Consider the following 22,006-nt stretch of genomic DNA (forward strand, 5'->3'; position numbering starts at 1 on the left):
CAACAGATCACCATGGGTGAACCGACAACGGCTTCGGCCTTAGGCCTTCAAAAGAGCATCACGGTCGATACAAAGCCTGTCGGCGATGGCCCTAAGAGAGCGGATGGCGTGTCCGGATTATGTATGTATATCAGATTGGGAAGCTGGTCAAAATCGATTGTCCGTTATCAAAGCACTTGAACTAATGCGCCTTGTGCTATAGACGAGGGAAATGTCTTCGAAGCTACACCCGACGATCGTCGCCAGATCGGCGTGATTAGTGCTTCGTTCTTGATCTTCAACCGTGTTATTGGAACGGGTATTTTCGCTACACCGAGTACAATCCTTTCTTTGTCTGGAAGTGTTGGTCTATCGTTGATCATGTGGGTCGCGGGAACTTTGATCGCAATGGCTGGTACTGCAGTTTATCTGGAATGGGGTACTGCTATTCCAAAGTATGTGTTGTATGAAAAAAAGAGTAGGAAGCTTGTTGACTAACGGTTCTTAGGAACGGTGGCGAGAAGAACTACCTCGAATATGTCTACAAGAAACCCAGGTTCCTAGTCACCGCCATGTATGCGGCCTATACCGTTTTGCTCGGCTGGGCAGCTAGCAACAGTGTCGTTTTTGGCGAATATATTCTGAATGCTGCCGATATCGAAGTCGGTCGATGGAACCAGCGTGGAATTGGGTTGGCTTGTATCACCGCCGCCTTCCTCATCCATTCCTTTGCTGTGAAATGGGGTCTTCGTCTGCAGAACTTGCTCGGTATCGTCAAATTGGTCGTCATCGTGTTCGTCGTCGTTACCGGATGGGTGGCATTGGCTGGCCATATGAAGATCGAACCGCCGCATAACTTTCGCAACGCCTTTGAAGGAACCACCGACAGTGGATACGGTATCGTTATGGCGTTGTACAACGTCATCTGGTCATTCATTGGTTACTCGAATGCCAACTATGTATGTTATGACTGGATATATTGGGTGCTTTTTTGGTATTCGAAACTAACTCGACATTAGGCTCTGAGTGAGACCAAGAACCCTGTCCGCACGTTGAAGATTGCAGCCCCGCTAGCAATTGGGTCCGTTGGAATCCTCTACATGCTTTGCAACATTGCCTACTTTGCTGCGGTCCCCAGAGAGCAGTTCCTCTCCTCGGGCCAGACTGTCGCGGCTACTTTCTTTGGAAATATGTTTGGTGCACGAGCAGAAAAGGTCATGTCGGTCTTTGTGGCCTTGTCAGCCTTTGGAAATGTCTTGTCTGTGATCTTCTCGCAAGGTCGAAGTATGTCTACCATATCGCTAGGATAAGCCTCAGAAACTAACAATTTGTGCAGTTGTCCAAGAACTCGGTCGTGAAGGTGTTCTGCCTTGGTCTAAGATTTGGGCTAGCAACCGGCCATTCAACTCGCCGGCTGCAGGATTGTTTGAGCACTGGGTTGTCTCAATCATCATCATGCTTGCCCCACCACCGGGTGATGCTTACAACTTTTTGGTCAAGTAAGTTTTTGCCATTGTCTAGTCTGCCTTGGACATGAAACTAACAGAACAAACAGCCTCATTAGTTACCCACTCTCTATTGTCAACGCCTTCGTGTCCGGCGGTCTCATCTACATTTATCTTACCCACGAGAAAAACTTTCCCAACTGGGCGCCCGGAATTCGCGCAACGCTTCCCGTCACCATCTTCTTCTTCCTATCGAACGTGTATCTCGTCGTTGCACCGTATGTGCCGCCGTCCGCAGGCCAGAGCGTGTACAAAGAGCTGCCTTACTACCTGCACTGTGTGGTGGCTATTGGCATCTTTGCGTTCGGCGCATTATACTACCTCGTGTGGGCGGTACTGCTGCCGCGGTTCGGCAATTACATGTTGGTCAAAGAGACCGTGGTCGATGCGGATGGCTGGTCCAGAAGCGTCTTTACCAAGCTGCCATTGGCATCATTGGGAGCAAAAGGGTCAACCGCGTCATAGCGAACGAGTACCCATGGGTGTTTTAAGATGAAGATGATGAACGATTCAACATCACGACATAATCATAATGTGTATAGCATAGCATAGCATATAGCATAGCATCTAGACGGAGTTGAGGGATTGGCTAATTTCAACATTTTTTATTTAATTATTTTAGTCACTAGTTTATATTTTAATTTGCTTCATTAACAAATAACAGCCATAGAGCAGGAGTTGTTTGTTTATTTGCATGTCCCAGCCATCTATGGAAGCCCATCCACAATAATAATACGTCAAACGTAGTCATGGACCCCTCAAACTGGCTGGTGAACGGTCTTGCAAGAACTGCCAACGAGGACAGATCGACAGTCATCTACCATAGAAAACCCTAGAGCTGTGGCATATGCTGTATGGATTAAACTTGCGTGAATGATGAAGAAGAAAGAAAGGAGGAAAGAAGAGAAGAAAAAGTCAACCAGCGGGACATCATGTGACCTGACAGACCCTTAGTCCGGGTTAGGCAGGCTGTGTATTAAAGCCTTGATGCCTGATACACAAGTACCGTATGCTTCTGTACACTATTACCTACCGCCTACCACTTACAGTCATCCGCCTTATTTTTCTGCAATCGATTGTTCTTCTGCTTCTGCTTCTGCTTGTGCTTCTGCTATTGTTCTATCCGTGGTTCTTCGTGTCTTCGTGTCGTTGCATTGCATAGTCGTTTTCTTTGTTCTTGTCATCATTATTATTAGTCCATTTCTAATCACCCCCTCTTTTTCTTTTTTTCCCCTTGTCCCTCTTTTTGGTGGTGTTAATGCGTCGATTCCCTTCCGCCCGGCTACCGCTGGTTCGCAGCGCAGCAAGGCCACCGCTCTCTAGGAGTCCCCTCTTCTCTCTCGCTCGATCGTCTTCTTCCTGCCCCTCATCTTCCTCTTCCCCCGCTTCTACTACGACTTCATCCTCCCGTCCTCTGAATCGACTCCCCCCTCGCCGCTCTCCCCTTTCCCAGACCTCCAAGCGTTACTGCTCCTACCGCAGGATGTGCAGCTCTCGCCGCGCCGATGTGCCCTCGGGCTCGACCAATATTGCCCATGGCCGTGAGGTCTTGCCCACCAACGTCAAGCCGGTGCATTATGACTTGACGCTCGAACCGAACTTCGAGACCTTCAAGTATGACGGAACCGTCGTTATTGAGTATGTTCTCTCTTCCACTTGTCCACTGCTCTCGGAACCAAAGCTCATTGTTTTCAAAGCCTCCAGGTCAGCGAGGACACCACTTCCATCTCCCTCAACTCTAACGAAATCGATATCCACAATGCCACTGTCTCTGCCCAAGGCTCCGTTGTCAACTCTAACCCCGAGATCTCCCACGACAAAGATTCCCAGGTGGCTACCATCAAGTTCCCAGAGACCATCCCCGCGGGATCCTCGGCCCAGTTGAAGTTGGGCTTCACTGGTATTCTCAATGACAATATGGCCGGTTTCTACCGTTCGTCTTACAAGGAGGCCAACGGTGAGACCAAGTACATCGCTTCCACCCAGATGGAACCCACCGATGCCCGCAGAGCTTTCCCTTGCTTCGACGAGCCTGCCCTCAAGGCCGAGTTCACTATCACCTTGGTTGCTGACAAGAGCATGACCTGTTTGAGTAACATGGACGTCGCTTCCGAGACCGAAGTTCAGAACGGTCTCAAGAAGGCCGTCAAGTTCAGCAAGTCGCCCCTCATGTCCACCTACCTGGTCGCTTTCATTGTCGGTCACCTGAACTACATTGAGACTACCAATTTCCGTGTTCCCATCCGTGTTTATGCCACTCCCGACCAGGATATTGAGCATGGCCGCTTCTCCTTGGATCTGGCTGCCCGTACCTTGGCATTTTACGAAAAGGCCTTCGACAACGAATTCCCCTTGCCCAAGATGGACATGGTTGCTGTGCCTGATTTCAGTGCCGGTGCTATGGAGAACTGGGGTCTGATCACATACCGTATTGTCGATGTGCTGTTGGATGAGAAGACCAGCGGTGCTTCGCGAAAGGAACGTATTGCTGAGACTGTCCAGCACGAACTGGCCCACCAGTGGTTTGGTAACCTTGTTACCATGGACTTCTGGGATGGTTTGTGGCTCAACGAGGGCTTTGCTACATGGATGTCGTGGTACTCTTGCAACAGCTTCTACCCCGAGTGGAAGGTCTGGCAGACCTATGTCATCGACAACCTGCAGGGTGCTCTCTCTCTTGACTCGCTTCGCAGCAGTCACCCCATTGAGGTGCCTGTCAAGCGTGCCGACGAGATCAACCAGATCTTTGACGCAATCTCTTACTCTAAGGGTTCGTCTGTGCTCCGCATGATTTCCAAGTACTTGGGCGAGGATGTCTTCCTCCAGGGTGTCAAGAACTACATCAAGAAACATGCTTATGGCAACACCCAAACGGGTGACCTGTGGTCCGCTCTGGCGGATGCTAGTGGAAAGCCTGTGCAGCAAGTCATGGATATCTGGACAAAGAATGTCGGATTCCCCGTGGTATCTGTCTCAGAGAACCCCGAGGCCTCGTCTATCAAACTGAAGCAAAACCGTTTCTTGCGTACGGGCGATGTCCGCCCAGAGGAGGACCAAACCCTGTACCCTATCATGCTGGGTTTGCGTACCAAAGAGGGTATTGACGAGGATACTATGTTGACCGAGCGTGAGAGCGAGTTCAAGGTGCCTGACCTTGACTTTTTCAAGCTTAACGCCGACCACTCCGCCATCTACCGCGCCTGTTACACCCCCGAGCGTCTCACAAAGCTGGGTGAAGCTGCCAAGAAGGGATTGCTTACCGTCGAGGACCGTGCAGGTATGATCGCAGATGCTGGAGCTTTGGCTGCTTCGGGCTACCAGAGCACTTCCGGCCTGCTGTCGCTTCTCAAGGGCTTCGACGATGAGTCTGAGTTCATCGTGTGGAATGAGATTTTGACCCGTGTCGGTACTCTTCGCGCCGCCTGGTTGTTCGAGGACAACCAAACCCGGGACGCTCTCAAGGCGTTCCAGCGCTCTCTGGTCAGCTCCAAGGCGCATGAGCTCGGATGGGAGTTCTCCGAAAATGATGGCCACATCTTGCAGCAGTTCAAGGCCCTCATGTTCGGCAGTGCCGGTATGGCTGAAGACCCAGTTGTCGTCAAGGCCGCTCAGGACATGTTCCAGCGCTTTGCTGCTGGTGACGTGAGTGCCATCCACCCCAACATCCGTGGCAGTGTCTTCTCCATCGTCCTGAAGCACGGCGGTGAGAAGGAGTGGAACGTCGTCTACGACCGATTCCGCAACGCACCCACTTCAGACGAGAAGACCACCGCTCTCCGCTGCTTGGGTGCTACTGAGGACCCGGCCTTGATCCAGCGTACCCTGGCATTGGCAACCAACGACGAGGTCAAGAATCAGGATATCTACATGCCCCTTGGTGGTTTGCGCAGCAGCGCTGTTGGTATTAACGCCAGATGGGAGTGGATGAAGAGCAACTGGGATGCCCTTTACAAGCGTCTTCCTCCTGGACTTGGTATGCTGGGCACAGTTGTGCAGCTCACCACTGCCAGCTTCTGCACTGAGGAGCAGCTCAAGGATGTTCAGCAGTTCTTCGAGGACAAGGACACCAAGGTAAGTCATTTACAGTATATTCCGTTTCATTTCCGAATGCTGATCCAATCTCTCTTAGGGCTTCGACCGTGCTGTTGAGCAGAGTCTCGATGCCATTCGCGCTAAGGTCCAGTGGGTCAAGCGTGACCGCGATGATGTCGTCGGCTGGGTTAAGTCTTCTGGATTCCTTCGCGATGGCAAGTTGTAAATTTGGGTAGACTAGAGATATCTTTAACATTTCCGATAACGTAAAATAAATAATTTGAGAGCCTTCGTGGTTCTAGTGGTGAGATGATTGGCATAGCCAAGTTGTGTATAATAGATTGAAAACATATTTATGACCCTCAATATCATTCTTCTGTTTTGTAATGCAGTTACGGCCGGCCCCTATAATAAAAAGACATGATGGCAATTCAATCAATCAACGCCAGATCGCTCAAGACAAAGTAGTCAAATAGAAGGGATATTCAGAGGCCCCAATCTTCCCTCTAAAATCTTCAAAGGTATGATCATAATTCTCTCTTTTAGATAATAATTCTTTCCAATGCATTCTGTGCAGCTGATGATAGGCAAGGGAAAAGTAGTAAATCTGTATATTAATCTTAATCCTAAGAACTAACTTACCACCCACCCTTACCCCCAAACCCGGAACTTTCTTCAACGGGCTTCTTCGAATAACCGCGGTTGGGTTTGGATTGGGCAGCTTCATGCTTACGCAGTTCTTCGGGAACACGAGAGAGGGGCGATTTGATGAGCATTTGCTTGAGATCATACCTGCAGATTGATTGTTAGTACGGTTTGGTGGGGGGTAAAAGGGGAAGAAGAACATACATGACGTCCGTGTCTTCACTGCCCAAGAATGTGATGGACACACCGCTCTTACCGGCACGACCGGTACGACCGATACGGTGAGTGTAGCTCTCGATAGAGGAGGCCATGTTGAAGTTGATGACCAGACTGACGTCGGGAACATCGATACCTCTTCCTGCCAGGTCAGTGGCAACGAGGACGTTTGTCGCACCGTTCCGCACGGAGGCCAGGGCGGCCTCACGCTGTTCCTGGGTCTTGCTTCCGTGCAAGGTGACCGAGGAGAAGCCCATTTGTTTGATCTCTCGTGCAATGGCATCACAGTTGCGCTTGATGTTGACGAAGACGATAATCGGGGGTCGGAATTCGCCAGAGGACAAAATATCTCCGAGACGCTTCTTGCGCTTGTCTTCACCCGCGACGAACTCGACACGCTGCTCGATGGTGTCGACGGCCTCGCCGGCGCTGCCGATCGTCACAATCGCTGGTCGTCGTAGATACTTCCGGGCTATACGTTCCACGGCCGTCGGCATGGTGGCCGTGTACATCATTGTTTGACGGTATCGGTCTTTGCCGCCGATATGCTGACTCATGACAAGGGAGTTCTCTGCCTCCTCGCTGTCTGGTTTCTCGTTGGACACGGGCAGGGCATCTAGAATCTTATTGACTGGCTCTTCGAATCCAAGGTCGATCATACGATCGGCTTCATCCATAATCACATAACAACATTGACTGAGGACGAGCATCCGACGTTCAATACAATCAACTAGACGACCGGGGGTGGCAATGATGATTTCCGCACCATCCCGCAGACTGTAGGCTTGTTCTTCCAATGAATGACCACCGACAATACTGACGACGTTGAATCCAAGGGGTGTTGTGAACTTCTTGGCTTCGATCTCGATTTGCTGCGCCAATTCACGAGTCGGTGCCAGGACAATAGCGTAAGGCCCATCGTTTTTCCTCCATTCAAATTCATCGATCCGAGGAAGCTCTGAGATGTAAACCAGGAGGGGAAGTAGGAATGCTGCCGTCTTACCCGAACCAGTGACGGCGACACCGATGAGATCCCGAGACTGCATAGCAATCGGGATGGCAGCACGCTGAATAGCGGACGGTTCCTTGTAGCCGACCCGGTCAATGAGTTCCATTAGGCGACTAGGGAGATGAGACTCATCCCACGACCGCATGGGATTCGGTACACTTCCACCTTTGGTACTGATGTTGAAATCTTCCTTGAAGATACGCCAATCTCTCTCCCGCATGTGCTCCAATTTCTTCTCGCTCCAGTGCTTGTCGAGCTGGGTGCGGGTACTCTCCTCTCTCCGTCTCCGCTCCATTTCCAGAATCTCTTTGGCTCGGATGCTACCCGCTTCATGATCACGATCCTCCAGAGCGGTGGCATACTTCTTTGCTACCTCGTCGGCGACATCGTCACCGAAGCCCGCAAGACGACCACGACCGAAGAAATTTGCTTCGTGTCGATGCTGGTAGAGCGGATTGTAGTCACCACTAGTATCCTCTTCCGCATTCCACTCAAAGTTGAATTTCCGGTCCGTCGTCCGCTTTCGCTTCTTTTTCGCTGAGAAATTCGATGTTTGATCGGCTCCCATGTATCTTTGCTTGATCAAGGCAGCTTGTGCCGCTGCCTCTTCTTCCTCATTTGCTACGCGCTTCTCACCCTTCGAATCCTTGGGACCAAACGAAATCGATTTCGGTGGGGGGGGCGGCGACATATCGTTGTTTTTGTTCGGCTTGGTGTTTCGCATGGCTGCTGGCGCAGATGGAGCCTCTGTATTTCGCATCGCTCGAGGGGCAGTCGGGATGAACCCTTTATCACCATTGCGACCCTCCGATGAAGCAGAAGTAGATGGTGTCCCATTACGATCTGCGCCATTGGAAGTTTTTGCTCGTCGGTCTGCTTCTACCTCCTTCGCACGTTTTTCCAAAGCGATTCTCTCACGTTCTGCCTTTGACAAGAACTTCGGCTATAAGGTGAAGAAAATATATGTTAGAAAAGCTCTATTTTCAAGGTACCGCCGCCACAAATCCATGATTGAAATTAATAAAATTGGGGGGTTACCTTTGAAGCTGCTGCATCGGCCTCTCTCTTCTTCCGTACAAGTTCTTCAACACTCAACGGTGTAGCGGCTGGACGCTTCGAACCCCATCCCTTCTTCTTCTTCGTCTCCGGTGGTGGAGCAGGAGGCGCGTCTTCAGGTGGAGGAGGCGGCGCAGATAGGTCTGGGGGCGGCGGAGGAGCGGCGGAATCTTCAGGTGGAGGCGGAGGGGGTGTTGGAGGACGTTCGGAAGGCTCTGGGGGAGGAGCAGGAGCTGGCACCTCTGCAGGGCCGTTTGTTATGATGCCGTCCATCATTTTTGGTCCAGATAGTGGCCAAAAGGATGGAATTGTAAGATCACCGACAGGCAAGCAGAGCGCCGCTTCATCGCGAATTTCTACGGGTGACCAAAAGAGTCAGATACGCAGTCACGTGCCTCCATATAGATATTACATCATAGGCCATTGCGAGATAAAAATTACGATTTAGAAAATATTACAGTATAATCATGATGAATTGCATTGGCACTAGACTACTAGTCACTAAAGTACAATGGAAACAGTATCCAAATTCATAGAGTCCACCCAATCAGTTTGCATGATATCATTTGAAGAGCAGCCTGAACAATGTAGAGAAGCTGCTCAGTAGATGACTTCTCTTCTGCCTCAACGCGCCAGAATCGCTAACGAAGTCGCAAAAATTAGAAAGAAAATAACACTAAGGGAAAAAACCATTGTTCTACACACGGACAAACCACCCAGTGAGAAAAACAAAAAGGAAAAAATGAATCATCCATTTCATTAGGAGTGGATGGTTTGGGAAAAGTGCTGCTGAGGTTCCCGGCCAGCCAACCCCATGCTGAGTTCTGACGAAAATTATGCGCTCACACCACCATTGACTGGGACCTGTTGGTAGTAAGCATACGCATTGGCTTGCGCTTCTGCGGCGACAGGATCCACAGCAGGTACAGCAGGAACAGCAGGACCAGCAGGACCAGCAGGTATAGCGGGTGTTGCCTGGTTGCCATTCTCAGGGGCGTGCTCTGCCTTGGTGGAAGACACAGAAGCAGGGCCATGAACTTCACGGTCGAGAGTCATGTATTCCTTGGCTGCGTCCTTGGTCCCTCGCTCCAGCAAGTAGACCATGTACATCTGCACAAGCTCCCTGACAACATCTGCCGAAAGGACGCTCTTGGACCGGATGTCATCAACAACTTGTTTAATGCGCTCGTACTGGGCAGATTCAGTCGCAGCGCTGGTAGGCTGTTCCAGCTCAAACACTACATAGCTTGTCCAGAATGCTCGGCTGTCTAGGTAGTATTGTTGGTTTTTCTGGAAAACTTGTCTAGCCTCTTCGGGGGATCCCTTGATCTTCCACAAAAGCCGAGCCCATTCGGCAACGAGTGCAGCTTTGGTGGCCAAGTCGCACTCGGGTGAATCCAGCTGGCTCTTGTACACCTCGATTGCTGCTTCGAGGCCGCCATGGCGACGTGACAGATTCGCTAACGATACGATTGTTTCAACGTGGTTAGGAATGTTGACGAGGATGGCACCGTGAATGTCCTTTGCCACATCTATCCGGCCAGACATCTCTTCGAAATAGGCATACTGAAGGCGGGTAGCTGGGTTCGCGATTGGGACATAGAAACAGCTTGCGCGCTGGTAGATGTTGCGAACTTCTTCTTCCTTACCAGGCTGGGCAGCCATCCACCTGGCATAGCGCTGCCAAAATTCATCGTAGTGAGCGCATGTCACGAGGCATCGCTCGTACAAAAATTGGGTTCGGGGATAAGATCCTTCGGATTCCTCGAAGTCGAGATATTTCTTCCAGTTCAACAGCTGACCTTCGTCCAATTCGGTCACATGGAAGTATGGACGCTTAATTTCTGACTCGTAGGTCCAGCGTTTTGTTGTCTCCGTCTGCGTCTTGGCGAAGATTTCAAGGTGGTAGGTATCGACACGTAGTCTGAGATCCCTTTCGACTTCGGCCTCGACTTTCGCGCCCGGGGGTACATGTGAGGAAGCCGCTTCTAGCTCAGTTCGGAATTGAGCCAAAATTTCTGGAGGAGCCAGCTCTGACAATGGCCGTGTTTGTGCGATCTGGCGATAGCGTTCAAAGTACCGAGCATACTGGTGCATGGGGACATGGATGACGCGACCGAGAACAGCAAAAATCTTGTCAAAAGCTTCACAGCGTTCCTCGAACTCGATGTACTTGTCCCAGAACGGGTGCGCCAGGAAGTCTAGCCCGACGCTGCTTGCTCCTCGCTCAAAAAGCCTGCGCAAAGCAATGTTAGCACCATACAAAATGAAACCGCCAACCAGGCAGAAGGGGGGTGGGACAGAGAGAGAGTGACTGGATGAGGTGGGTGAAATAGCAAGGATGGCAAACATGAGCATTAAAATCTTCAGTGCGTGTGAGCCCAAACAACTGAATGACTAAGGTGATCAAAGTGTGCAAAAAGTTTCTTTCTTTGCATCGAGCGCAGAATAGGAGCAGAATCCGAACAGAGTCATTGGTAGTGCTACCCATGCAAGGGAAGTGGTGCTTTTTTTGGATCAAGGAAACAGCCTGAAGAAGCCATGGGTGAGAAGTAAATTCCAGTGGAATCTGGGTAAGGTGACGATCTCACCCATCATCGAGGGAACTGCTGTCAATGACTCTTCACATCATGTGTACTCGGCACCACAATAGCGTCCGCGCTGTGTTGGTAACTGTTACAGGGGAGAAACCAGTTCTAGTCTACTTACTCTCTGATAATGTCGGCATCATGCGAGGTCTCTGCCTTGAAAGTGCAGTAGTTGGTCCATAGGTCGACTGAAGGGGAAATACTGGCGATACCTCGTTCGTAGACCTGGATGGAAAGCCATTAGCAATGACCGTTGGCGCAAAAGGGTACAAGACGTACCATGTCCGCTGCTTCGGTGCCAGTGATCGAGAATTCCAGATCGGCGTACTTCTTCCAGTATCCGAAAAGCAACGGGAACTTGGCCAGAAATCGGTCGTAAACATTTCTCGCGGTGGTGATGGCTTGAGGATTCGAGTTGCGGTTGATTCCCCCCTCGAGCGCTTCTCCGGCACGAACCAGCTTCTCCCAAGTTTCGAAGTTATCGGGGTCATCGGCCTGGATCACAATAATTGAAGAGTTAGATGGGTTTTCTAAATAACGTAGCTATCACTGTCAGTCGAAAAGGGCATCGTACCAGCTCAATCTCGAGCTTTCTCAGCTCCGCGTTCTCCTCCTCAGAACCTCCATAGTTGTAATCCGCCATGATGGCCCGTGAAATCTCAAGGTACAATCAGCGCTCAGATACTTGCAGCGAGAAAGATAATGATGAAAGCTCCTGGGTCTCAAACGGAAGATAAGAAAAAAGCGACAGACAAGGACGACACCGCAAGACGGTAAAGGGTATCAGGAGGGAAGAGACCAGCCACAAGAAGGTTTCCTTTTTTTGCCGAGCCTCATCCCAACGCGGCTTAGCGCCGAGTCTGCAATCAATTTCTCGGCCTTCAAACTTGGAGCAAGCATCTCCACGCCAACTTGAACAACAACACCTTTCTATCTACATCGGGTTTTTTACTGTCTCCATTGGGACGGACCTTCATCATGGCCTCTCCGGTGACCCAACTCCCCAAACGCCTACGCGACTTTTTCGTTCGCTATCCTCCGCAAATCTATTCCGCGGCCGTTGCACCTCGCCCAACACCCCCCGAAACAACAGAAGCTGCTCAAGAAGCTGCGGAAAAGACACTGCCCTCTCCATATACCCCCGACAGAGACGCCAAGGGCCATCCTCGACCAGACCCTAAGGCTTTCTCCTTTTCCAAATCCCTCCTCTACAGTGATCCGAAGAACCCCAACCCATTCCTGCCTCGCAAGAACTTCGGCCAGAAGATTTGGTATAGTCCCACAATTGGGCTGAGAAGACAAGCTGAGCTGGTCAAGCTGGCTATCAAATATGACGTTGAGGCGATGCTTCCGCCGGGACGCAAGTCGACCGAGTTCAAGGAAGCCAAACGGGCCGAGCGCGGATTGCAAATCAAGGGCACTGGTATTGGACAGAAGGTCAAGGGTCACAAGTGGGAACGTACGATGGAAGCTCGCCTGGAGGACAGACGCAAGGCGATGATGGAGATGCCGGAGATGATCCGGTTGTGGAAGCAGGTGAGGAAATCCATCCCCGATATCTACATTCCCACGTTTAATTGGACTAACGTTTTCGTTAAAATTACAGAGAGGTCACGGTCGTGGCTGGAAGAAGTGGCCCAGAAGGTAAAGGGGCATTTCGGATTCGTTTCTTCTATTTTCCTATCGCATGGAAGCTCTTTAATGTGGTGCCTTTGTTACCGGTCCGGGCACACTCGGTGGAAGCTTTTTATATGAATCATTGTAGGGTTTTGGAATGGGAGTTTTCTTTTTGTTCTCATATGTATTGTACAAATAGATAAAAGCGCTATTGGAAGTTTCCAAAGCATGTCATACTACAACATCAGATGAAATACGGGTCAAGCAATTCAGCATCTCATCTTTTACTTGGCTTAATATTCTACCCCATGTACCGTCTCTATTTTCTTGGCTAAGCTTTTTTTGTCTGTTGATGAGGCGAGTCTTTTTGCATAGGTGTATTCAAGAATCTCGTGTGCCTTGTATAAAGGATCCTATGACTACACAACCATGCAGTGACAGGTCTCCGGACGCAATACAACACTCGCATAAAGACGATATTCACTTTATATCCCCAGCTTTGTACATTCACAGTAAGTCCAAAATCCAACTCAAAGAGAGCAACTACAAAATTACGTGTTCGAAAGGATATTCATACTACTTAATTGGGCAAAGCGATTTGAGCTGATGATTGAGTATCTTACTACCTAGTCATCCAATAGCAAACACACGAGATTTATTGGTTCTGGCTAGGGATATCATTTTCGTTATCCCATATCCTCCAGCACTATCATGTCAACACTATCCTTGAAAAAGCATGTGAATTTAAGAAATGCAGCGGAGAAATAGCCCTTGTTTATATACTCAAAACAGAAATGGTATCTTATCAAAAGATGCAACCCAAAAGCACATTGTGAAATGATATATACTAGACATTTATTTGTCCAACAGAGAATATGCAGAATATTATCAAAATAATCACCCACCCACCAAAATGCGAGTTTAACATATATAGAAATCACATCATGCATAAGATTATTCGTTACCATAAGATGGGACAACCGCGTCACCGACCATAACTGTCCTGCCCTCTGGAGATTCATACTTATCCTTTTCGAATTCCACTGCAGAAAGAGCAGTGTGTCTACCAAACAAAATCTTGCCGCCGATCTTCCGGGTCTTGGCCAGTGTCGATAAAGGCTCGTCTCGGCGAACACCAGAATACTGGTTAATGCAAACCATTTGGCATCGTTGGCAGGATCCCATGATGTCGAATTGTAACCGGCCAGGGCCGACGCTGAGTGATGTCCATTCATCTTCGACATATGGCTGTTCGGAAATTATAAGGTGTGACACGTTCTCTGCAACTACTATGTTGCCCCGGAAAACGTCTGCAGCGACGGCCTTGCTAGCACCTTGGCCGCTTTTGCTGTTGGCTTTGATAGCCTCGTTTAACCTATTCACGGACGAGCGAGAGACGAGTAGAATCGGACTTTCGTTAGATAAGAGAAGCGGGCTTGGTTGTGGCGTCGATGGCAATTGGTCTTCGGGGAAAGACCCTGGCATAACAACCCTTTTGAAAAGCTGTCTCCAATTGCCAGAAAAGCGACTAGAACGGGATGTTCGAGTAGAAGATTGTGGTGAAAATCGGGCAAGAGTACACGGTACTCCAAGAAAGTTGGAAAAGAAAGAAGACACATCGGGTGATGAATATACCTGCACAGTCACCCGGTCCCCACAAACGATTGATCTTTTCGATGAACTCTGGCACAACGATGTCGATACCATGTTTGTATCCCCACTGGAAAGTGAAATCTCCAAGCTCTTCTCATCAGATGAAGGATTGGTTCCACGGGTAATCCGTAGAACGCCACGCTCAAGGTCGATAAACGGGTGTATGAGAGCCATGCGAGGGTATTTCTTTTGGCTGAGAGCTTCGCCCGTGCCTTGGTGAATGAGACACCATTCTCGATCCCAGGCCAGTCCTTCCCTCTTGACCTCCCAGCGTACACCATCAGGAACTTTAAAGGCGCCACAGCTCTTGATGGGATAGACGGACAAACTCTCGATGTAGAACCCTGGCTTTCGTGAAGAGGTCACTACAGGCGGCATTGACCCACGGATGTTGATTGCCTTTTCCATGTAGAATTCCTCAACGAAATCGACGAAAGTATCGATATCTTTCATATTGGTCATGGCACCAACACTAACTCTCAAAACCCCAGTCGGACGCCCGTCCATCACATCATGGTCATCTCCACACCGGAGACCTGAGGAATAGTGACGACGTAGTTCACTTCCTGTCCAACCAAGGCTTGACGCCGTACCGCCAGGATTGCAAAGAGATCCAGATCTGATCTGGATGCCTTTCACAGCGGAAAGCTTCTCCGCTTCAGACTTGCCAATCCATTCTCCTTTGCTATTGCGTATATTGAACGCAACAATTCCGCCTTGCGTAGATGGGTCCTCGTAAATTGATCCGGGAGCTTTGTACATCTGGCAGACCTTCATGTTATTGAAATGGGTCAATGAAGCTAGTCTATCGTGTACTCGCTTTGCCAGAAAGCGCGTATGAGATGAGATATTCACCATCGACCCATACAGACGTTCGTGCGTCCTGAAGGCGGAGTCCAGCGCAATAATGTTATGGAATGGGAGAGTCCCATCTTCCAATTTTTCGTGAATCGAGGTTTCCTTCCTTGCATACCACGGCGTGTCCAGAGTTAGAACCATATCCACAGTTCCTCCCCCAAAATACCGCCGTTGTGAAAAGACGTGCCCGGCGCCTTTGCGGACTATCAATGCACCAAGATCCGGAAATCCAAAGATCTTGTAAAAGCTGAGGGCCGTAAAGTCAGGAGCGGCTGACGCATCGCTCAAGTCTAAAGGTGAGGTCGAGACTAGAGATGCAGCGTCGAGGAGAGTCAAGACAGTCCCTTCAGCACCAGCCTTGGAGCGCCGTATCTGTTCACACCAACGAAGTGGCAACCGACGACCATTCATGTTCGACTGTCCCGGGAATGCAAAAAGCCGAGGACCATTCGTCTCAGCTGTGTCCAATTCCGAAATCCATGTCTCAACCTCCTCATCGCTCAAAAAACACTTGTTTCCCTTTTCTGCAAGCTCGCGCACTCCAACAACACTTGTATGAGAATCGATATGGTATCCATACCAGATACCCTGGTCCTGCAGAGTATCCGCTACCAACTTGATCGCGGCCGTTGCATTCGCCACGAAGACCAGATCGAATTCTTCTGGATCAGCGTTGAAGAAGCGCAGAGCCCGCAGGCGAACATCATCGACACGTTGCGTGGAGAGTTGTGACGACGAGGACATCGAATGAGGGTTACCAAATAGGTTCGATGTGAGGTCGTTGGAGAAGGACTCGATCAGCGACTTAGCATACAATGTGGTACCCGCATGGTCCAAGTATGTGGTGTCTACAGTACAATAAAAGCAAATTAGCAAAATGTATCCCCATATCTGAGCACAGTGACAATTGTATTATCCCACCTTTGAGCAACGGGTATTCCCGAGCTCGAATGATGTCCACATCCTCCGAGTATCCCCGGCAATACTCGACCCGGGGGTTGTTATTATTCTCTTGTGCCGTATCCATAGTCGACAGCAGCGAGAAGCATTAAAAGAAGTAATCCCTGTTGATTACTATTGTGTCGTTGATGGGATAGCAGGAAGCGGTGTGTAGGAAGAATGCAAGTGGCAAAGGGACAAGGTACCCGACTACCCCTCACGCACACGCAGACAATAGATGCAATGTAGGAGTATCAACGAACGGCAAATATGCAGCCTGAATGATAATAAAAGGTGGTCAGCGCCATAATATTTGATTCCAGGTAATGATTTAATAGCGAAAGCGTTACGAAATAAGGCCACCGGCAGATAAGAAGACCTATCGGAGCTTACCGATGATGAGGAGAGCTTCTGAGACTCAGCAGAATACCTCGGATGTGTGGCAGAAAAGAAAAGAAAGGCCGTGACTGGTAGAGCAGCCATGGCTGTTAAATAACGCAGTCTGTCTCTGTGGACTGAGATGGTATCCTGTAGCTTGTGAATGTGTGATGATGAAAATGTCTAGAGGCATGCTCCCTCGCCTGATCGACCGATCCGCACCATCGCTTATCGCTCGAAATGCGGGGCGAGGCGGAAACCACCGAGTGGGCACCAAAGGCGATCACCACCAGTGGAAGACGAGCATAAATATCAATACGAGAATTCTACCGTCTGTGTGGGTTTGAGTTACACGGCTAGGATATAGAATACAGGAGAAGGACTAGCATGTGAATGTGAGAGGAAAAAATGCCGGAAAATACCCAGGTAGACAGCTGTCAACGTTGCATACAGGGTGCCGAAGGTTTGGCTTTGCTTTTTTTCACCTGCCAGCTAAAGACGAACTATAGGAATTGGCGATCCATCGCTCGATCCACTAAACCGCACAGATTGGAAGAAACGAAAAGCATTTCGAAGTACAGAAATCTCATTTGCCCGTACGGAGTCGAGAGATGGAGTCAGATCTGCAAAATTTGTCATTAGGCTATTTAGATACATGGCATAACTACACAAAACCAGAAACGAACATCCACAGATGAGGGGAAATGTCTCAAACAAAGAGCCGGGCTTGGAGGCTAATAAAGAAGATAGCAACCATTTGTGATTCATCTTGCATAAGAACCTCGCCTGGACGACAAAAAAGCGCTGAAGGATTCTCAACAGTGGGACTAGAACCGGCCTTCACATGAGCAAACACGGGCTGACTCTGCGATATGTAGCCCAGAAACCAGGTCTACTGGGAGCTGATGTCCACACTCGCCATTCTTATGGCTTCCGTCAATCCGGCGTACATGACTAGTTCGTGCTCTCAAGCCTCGCTTGGTGATCCTGGAATGTTAGACCGAGAACGACGAGTCGGGAAAGAATCCGTTTCTTCCGTTTTCCTGTTGTCCTTTTCCTTTTCCTCTTTCTTACTTGATAACGCCTCGTCAAGATCGTCCTTTCCAATCTTCATTACTTCATATCATCCCAATCATTAATCTTAAATCGTACCCATCCAGAACAAAGGAAAAAATAGCCGAGGATTAAACCACGTAATGGGGCCGTCGGCTCGAGGAACTGCGGTGACGATTCGAATGACCACGTCGACTGCTGTGGCTCCTCCTTCGGACCTTGGTCTCCCTAACGACAACCTTGGACTCTCGCTGATACATAAAGATCGCCCAGAAGGCCGTCCAGGAGAAGAACAGCGTCTCCATGATTCCAAACGCAAAGCAGGTCTTCAGCATCGCACAGCTCTTGTTGATATCCAGGGCCAATGGGTTGCCGGTTCTTTCGCCGTAGAGCCCAAACGGTCCGAGAGAAACGTACACAGCTCCTCCCTCCCAATGCAAGCAGTTGGCGTTGGCGATGAAACGGAGCTCGTAGACGCCCGCGATGAAAGCGCCGCAGAAGAGGAGATCCACGAATGCGACGAAGATGGCGGAGCGCTTGGTAGTCCCATGTCGGATCAGGGTATCGATCGCCCAGAAGACTGCGAGAACGCTAACAATGAACAGGACCAGGATGTATGGTGGCGTGAGTTGGTTTGCTTTGAGATAACCATTGACGAAATAGGACTGTTTGCTACGTCAGACATGATCATATGTGGTGATCGACAACGGGAATGTAAGTACGCACCATCATGCCAATGATGGGTATCAAAAAGACAATCTCCACCAGGCGGTTGAAAATGAAGAACAAGCTTGGAATCATCTTGCTGGTTGTATGCGATCCGATCCAATGAAATCAGGTAACCAAATGCTCAGGAACGTAGGGAGAATGGGGTTAACAGCCGTTTACGACTACAAATTCATCCCGTGGAATGCCGATATAGTCGCAAAGTACGTGCAGAGATCCTCTCTGCAACTTGAAGTCAAGTTTGACGATATCCAAGTACTGCGGGAGCACTGCGTCACACAGGGACAGACGCACGAGGGACTCGGATTTAAAAACAGACAAAATCGACCAGATGCAGATGTCAAGCTGAAAGAGAAGATGAAAGAAGAGAGAAAAGAAGGGAAAAACACGAGCGACGATTATGCGGGTTTGGGCGCTTCATCCTTGAGTCAAGAGGGGAGGCTGGGCGACACAAAAATAAGCGGGGTGGCTGGGCAACCACAGCGGCTTCACTACACACACCGCACGTGTCTTTAGACGTCAGGTTTCCCAACGGCCTGAAATTTCTCCAATCATCGTGAGAATATTGTTTTCGCGATGATGATGGTTGTCTCATGTTGATGGCCAGGATCTTCAATTCTCCAGATCGCCCACTGGCCCAAGCGCCCTGCCACGCGATTTTAGAGCCATGGTTCGCGATTAGGTTATCGACCATCTGGATAGCCAGGACCCTGGTAGTTACACAGTATAATATTGATAGAAGAATAGAAACAACCACTGTACTTGATTCCAGACGCCAGTTATTTATACAAGACTCCCCCAGATCCATGCAGATTAACCAAACTACACAAGACAGGCGAGAAAATAAAACCAGATACAGACAGAGGTAGACAACCGGCTAGATATCACAAACAGCCGTTTCCACCCAACATGCGATCGTTAATCATGGCACTGTCGTGTCCAAACCCAAACAGCACTCTCTAACATCAAGTAAATAAAAAATAATATCATAACATCCTAATTCTCATCGAATTAGACCCAGCCTATTCGTGGATAGGCGTATCAGTCAATGTCCGCCCCCGCGCAGGATGCGGAGTCACTGCCTCCGGCGGCGTATTGAGAGCAGTAACGCCCGGCAGAGTCTGATGCGTCCGAGATGGGTACGAAGTGTCCGATTCATATCTCGGAAGCTGACCACCACTCAAGGCCGGGTTCTGAGTCTGAGAGTACCCATGCATCTCGTACCCGTTCGCAACATCCTCGCTCGAAGACGACCAGTTATCATCCTCGGGCCGGCTGAACGGGTTCGAGACGTACGGGTTCCCTCCGACGTATGCACTTCGAGAAGAGCGATTTCTCAGAATCCCGCTCGGTTCAGCAAGATCGGAGGCAGCCATCTGCTCTTCCTCGTGGTTTCGGAGAGGCGCCATGCTATCGTTTTGGGGTACCATGTGGACGGCTTCGGCCGGGGCGACTGATTCTGAACCCCATGTTCGGATTGGATGGGCGCGTCCTTTCTTCCAGGGTTCGCTGAGAGAGGGGAAGTACTGGCGGTATGAGACCCAGCCGCAGGCGATTCCAAGGAGCGAACCGGTGATGACGTCAAAGGGGTGGTGTCTTGCGTCCATGATCCGAGAAACTGCGATAAGAGTCGCTGCAAGAATGGGAGCCATGACTATTATCGTTTTCCAGGCTTCACCGCGGTTGTCCATGATATGCAGCTTTCCAGATAGCCATAGAGATAGGTAGAACAGTCCAGCAAAAGAAGCTAAACAAAAAACACACACATGTTAGTAAAACGAAACAACCCACTCGCCATTCAGAAGGAAATCTCACAGCTACTATGCCCCGATGGCCACGACCGAAACCCATCCGTAAGAAGCGACTTATCCCCCTCACAAATATCATAAGTCGCCAACGTCAAAGCCGTCGGATCCTGCGAAATCCTCGGCTTACACCGATCAATAATATCCGGTCTCGGCTTCCCACACGCATTCTTCAACGCCTGCGTAATCACAAAAGCCAGACATTGCGAGAGCAAAAGGCCCAGAAAGCCACAATTGAACTCCCACAATCGGTCCTTCCACCGGTACGGGCCCATGATCTTCCTTTTACCCGATACGGGGTCTTGCGGTTTCTTGTGTGAAAATAATCCGTCGATGAAGAGCGTATACACGGCGATCAGTACTAATGGGAAAGCGCCGGAGATGCAGACGGCCAAGACCATTGGCACTCGTTCGTGAACGGCATAGGGGTATTTGAGGGAGATGTTTGATAGCGAGAAGGGCTGATGGTATGGTTCGATGGTATTGAGGATGCTGAAACCAATGATAAAGGCACTGTATAGCAGTTGGAGGGAGCTGTTAGCGATGTCGCCGAAGAGAGAGATTGAAAACAGGCATTGATCGTTGTGTGATTGCCCAGTCTGGGAATAGACAAAACTAACATGATAATAACATAGTCCAAGATATATCTGCACAAGAAGAAAAATAGTAAAGTCAGCAACCAGCTCAAACACCCATCCCAGTCCCAGTCCCAGCACTCACGAAATGACAATGCGCGGCCTAAGGCGCCGCTTAGAGAAGGGCAATTTCTGGGGAATGCGATCCATGGTCAACGCAAAAGATCACCCCAAATCAACAACAGAGACCGCAAGAAAAGACAAAATAGCAAAGAAAAAACCTTGAAAAGTGCAACAACATCTCGGTCAGTTTCAGAAAGAAGAATGAGGTCGCGTTGACGAACTTTGGCTTGTTGCACGTGCCCTGGTGGTTTCGAAAGGCCCAAGACCCTCCTGTAAAAGGGTCCTAGCTGCGTTGCAGTGATCCGTGGGTCCCGCACGGCAGAAGGGGGTACGTAAGGTGTAGTCAGTCAGTTTAGCAGGGAGAATTAATTTCCCCGCAGCGAGACCCAAGGCAATAATCCTGGAGCAGTGGCTGAATCAAAAAAAAAAAAGGACTGGGGTGCGTAAGAAGAAGCAATGCAAACAAAAAATATCCGGATAATATTATGAAAATAGAAGGAAATAAAATAGAAAGATGGGGAAATAACCGGTATAAGACCAGTAAGCCCTAAGCCTTAAGTCCATCACTGCCTAATTGCTGCTGTGCCGCGCGTGTGGCGTGGACGCTTGGCCGCCAAATGGCAGCGCCCGGGAATGACACAGGGACAGGGCCTAGAAACGCCCAGAGTGGATGTAGGGTCTGTGTACTTACACTCTACAGATCTACTGTTTGAGATGGATGCTATTTACTGGTAACTAGTTTTGGTGATCAAACTCGCTTCATCTGGAAGACTTGTCTATTCTTATTCTTATTCAGAAGATCTTCTCTTCTTACTGTGTGCTGGAATCCGTCAGTGGCTTAGGCTGACTGTGTACTTTTTTTTTTCTTATTCCGTGGCTGCAGGTCGCTTATGTCGATCCCTAGGCAGCACCTTTTTTCTGTTGCATACTCTGTGGACAGGATTAAGATTGAAATGATTTTATTCAAAGAGATCTTTTGAAAACTAAAGGAAAGGATGGTATAGTAAAAGTACAGAATGTACAAAGCAATTTTGAAAAATGAAACTCGAATTCCCCCAAGAAGAAATAGCAAACCCAACAAAGAATTCTCCTAAAGGTCTCTGTGCCCGTCACAAAATAGAAGGAAATTCATAATTACTGTCATTACAGTGTCATCAAAATCAGAAGGATGCTCCTGAAAACATCACACTAGATCTGTCACCCGTGTGATCAACGTTGGACTGCTATGCAGTCTGCTAATTTAGCAGAC

At 49.4% G+C, this 22,006-nt stretch overlaps 7 protein-coding genes across 7 annotated transcripts; 3 read left to right on the forward strand and 4 right to left on the reverse strand.

Annotated features, from left to right (window-relative positions):
- Nucleotides 1-12: 12 nt before the first annotated feature.
- ASPWEDRAFT_166938 (high affinity methionine permease) lies at nt 13-1,949 on the forward strand (the record flags this gene model as incomplete). The annotated part of the gene is made up of 6 exons (XM_040830085.1): nt 13-121; nt 203-434; nt 488-938; nt 999-1,263; nt 1,316-1,478; nt 1,535-1,949. 6 exons carry the CDS (start codon nt 13-15, stop codon nt 1,947-1,949), a joined length of 1,635 nt encoding a protein of 544 aa, XP_040694564.1.
- A 1,018-nt stretch (nt 1,950-2,967) lies between these two features.
- Nucleotides 2,968-5,742, forward strand: ASPWEDRAFT_101225 (M1 family metallopeptidase; the record flags this gene model as incomplete). Its single annotated transcript, XM_040827364.1, has 3 exons — nt 2,968-3,122; nt 3,182-5,555; nt 5,614-5,742. The coding sequence occupies 3 exons, from the start codon at nt 2,968-2,970 to the stop codon at nt 5,740-5,742; spliced, it is 2,658 nt and encodes an 885-aa protein (XP_040694565.1).
- A 412-nt stretch (nt 5,743-6,154) lies between these two features.
- On the reverse strand, nt 6,155-11,673 carry prp28 (mRNA splicing protein PRP28; the record flags this gene model as incomplete). The annotated part of the gene is made up of 7 exons (XM_040836986.1): nt 6,155-6,308; nt 6,366-8,329; nt 8,425-8,684; nt 9,291-10,678; nt 11,152-11,255; nt 11,310-11,525; nt 11,605-11,673. 7 exons carry the CDS (start codon nt 11,671-11,673, stop codon nt 6,155-6,157), a joined length of 4,155 nt encoding a protein of 1,384 aa, XP_040694566.1.
- Nucleotides 11,674-12,008: 335 nt separating this feature from the next.
- On the forward strand, nt 12,009-12,678 carry ASPWEDRAFT_166942 (mitochondrial 54S ribosomal protein mL59; the record flags this gene model as incomplete). The annotated part of the gene is made up of 2 exons (XM_040830086.1): nt 12,009-12,566; nt 12,637-12,678. The coding sequence occupies 2 exons, from the start codon at nt 12,009-12,011 to the stop codon at nt 12,676-12,678; spliced, it is 600 nt and encodes a 199-aa protein (XP_040694567.1).
- A 557-nt stretch (nt 12,679-13,235) lies between these two features.
- On the reverse strand, nt 13,236-16,532 carry hxB (putative molybdenum cofactor sulfurase protein (HxB)). Its single transcript, XM_040829183.1, has 2 exons — nt 16,080-16,532; nt 13,236-16,006 (listed from the first exon to the last, which is right to left on the reverse strand). Exons 1-2 carry the CDS (start codon nt 16,183-16,185, stop codon nt 13,602-13,604), a joined length of 2,511 nt encoding a protein of 836 aa, XP_040694568.1. The 5' UTR covers nt 16,186-16,532; the 3' UTR covers nt 13,236-13,601.
- A 1,127-nt stretch (nt 16,533-17,659) lies between these two features.
- Nucleotides 17,660-18,329, reverse strand: ASPWEDRAFT_166944 (uncharacterized protein; the record flags this gene model as incomplete). Its single annotated transcript, XM_040830087.1, has 2 exons — nt 17,660-18,193; nt 18,255-18,329. The coding sequence occupies 2 exons, from the start codon at nt 18,327-18,329 to the stop codon at nt 17,660-17,662; spliced, it is 609 nt and encodes a 202-aa protein (XP_040694569.1).
- A 947-nt stretch (nt 18,330-19,276) lies between these two features.
- Nucleotides 19,277-20,844, reverse strand: ASPWEDRAFT_101444 (phosphatase PAP2 family protein; the record flags this gene model as incomplete). The annotated part of the gene is made up of 4 exons (XM_040827382.1): nt 19,277-20,001; nt 20,070-20,572; nt 20,680-20,706; nt 20,780-20,844. The coding sequence occupies 4 exons, from the start codon at nt 20,842-20,844 to the stop codon at nt 19,277-19,279; spliced, it is 1,320 nt and encodes a 439-aa protein (XP_040694570.1).
- Between the last annotated feature and the right edge of the window lie 1,162 nt (nt 20,845-22,006).

This window comes from Aspergillus wentii, assembly GCF_001890725.1.
Source record: "Aspergillus wentii DTO 134E9 unplaced genomic scaffold ASPWEscaffold_1, whole genome shotgun sequence".
Classification (NCBI taxonomy): Eukaryota; Fungi; Ascomycota; class Eurotiomycetes; order Eurotiales; family Aspergillaceae; genus Aspergillus; species Aspergillus wentii.

Excerpts from the sequence above, each read along its gene's own strand:
- hxB (XM_040829183.1), bottom strand. The coding sequence starts at position 16,185 with ATGGATACGGCACAAGAGAATAATAACAACCCCCGGGTCGAGTATTGC. Across the intron at positions 16,007-16,079 it reads GGAATACCCGTTGCTCAAAG|ACACCACATACTTGGACCAT; the intron begins GTGGGATAATAC and ends ATTGTACTGTAG.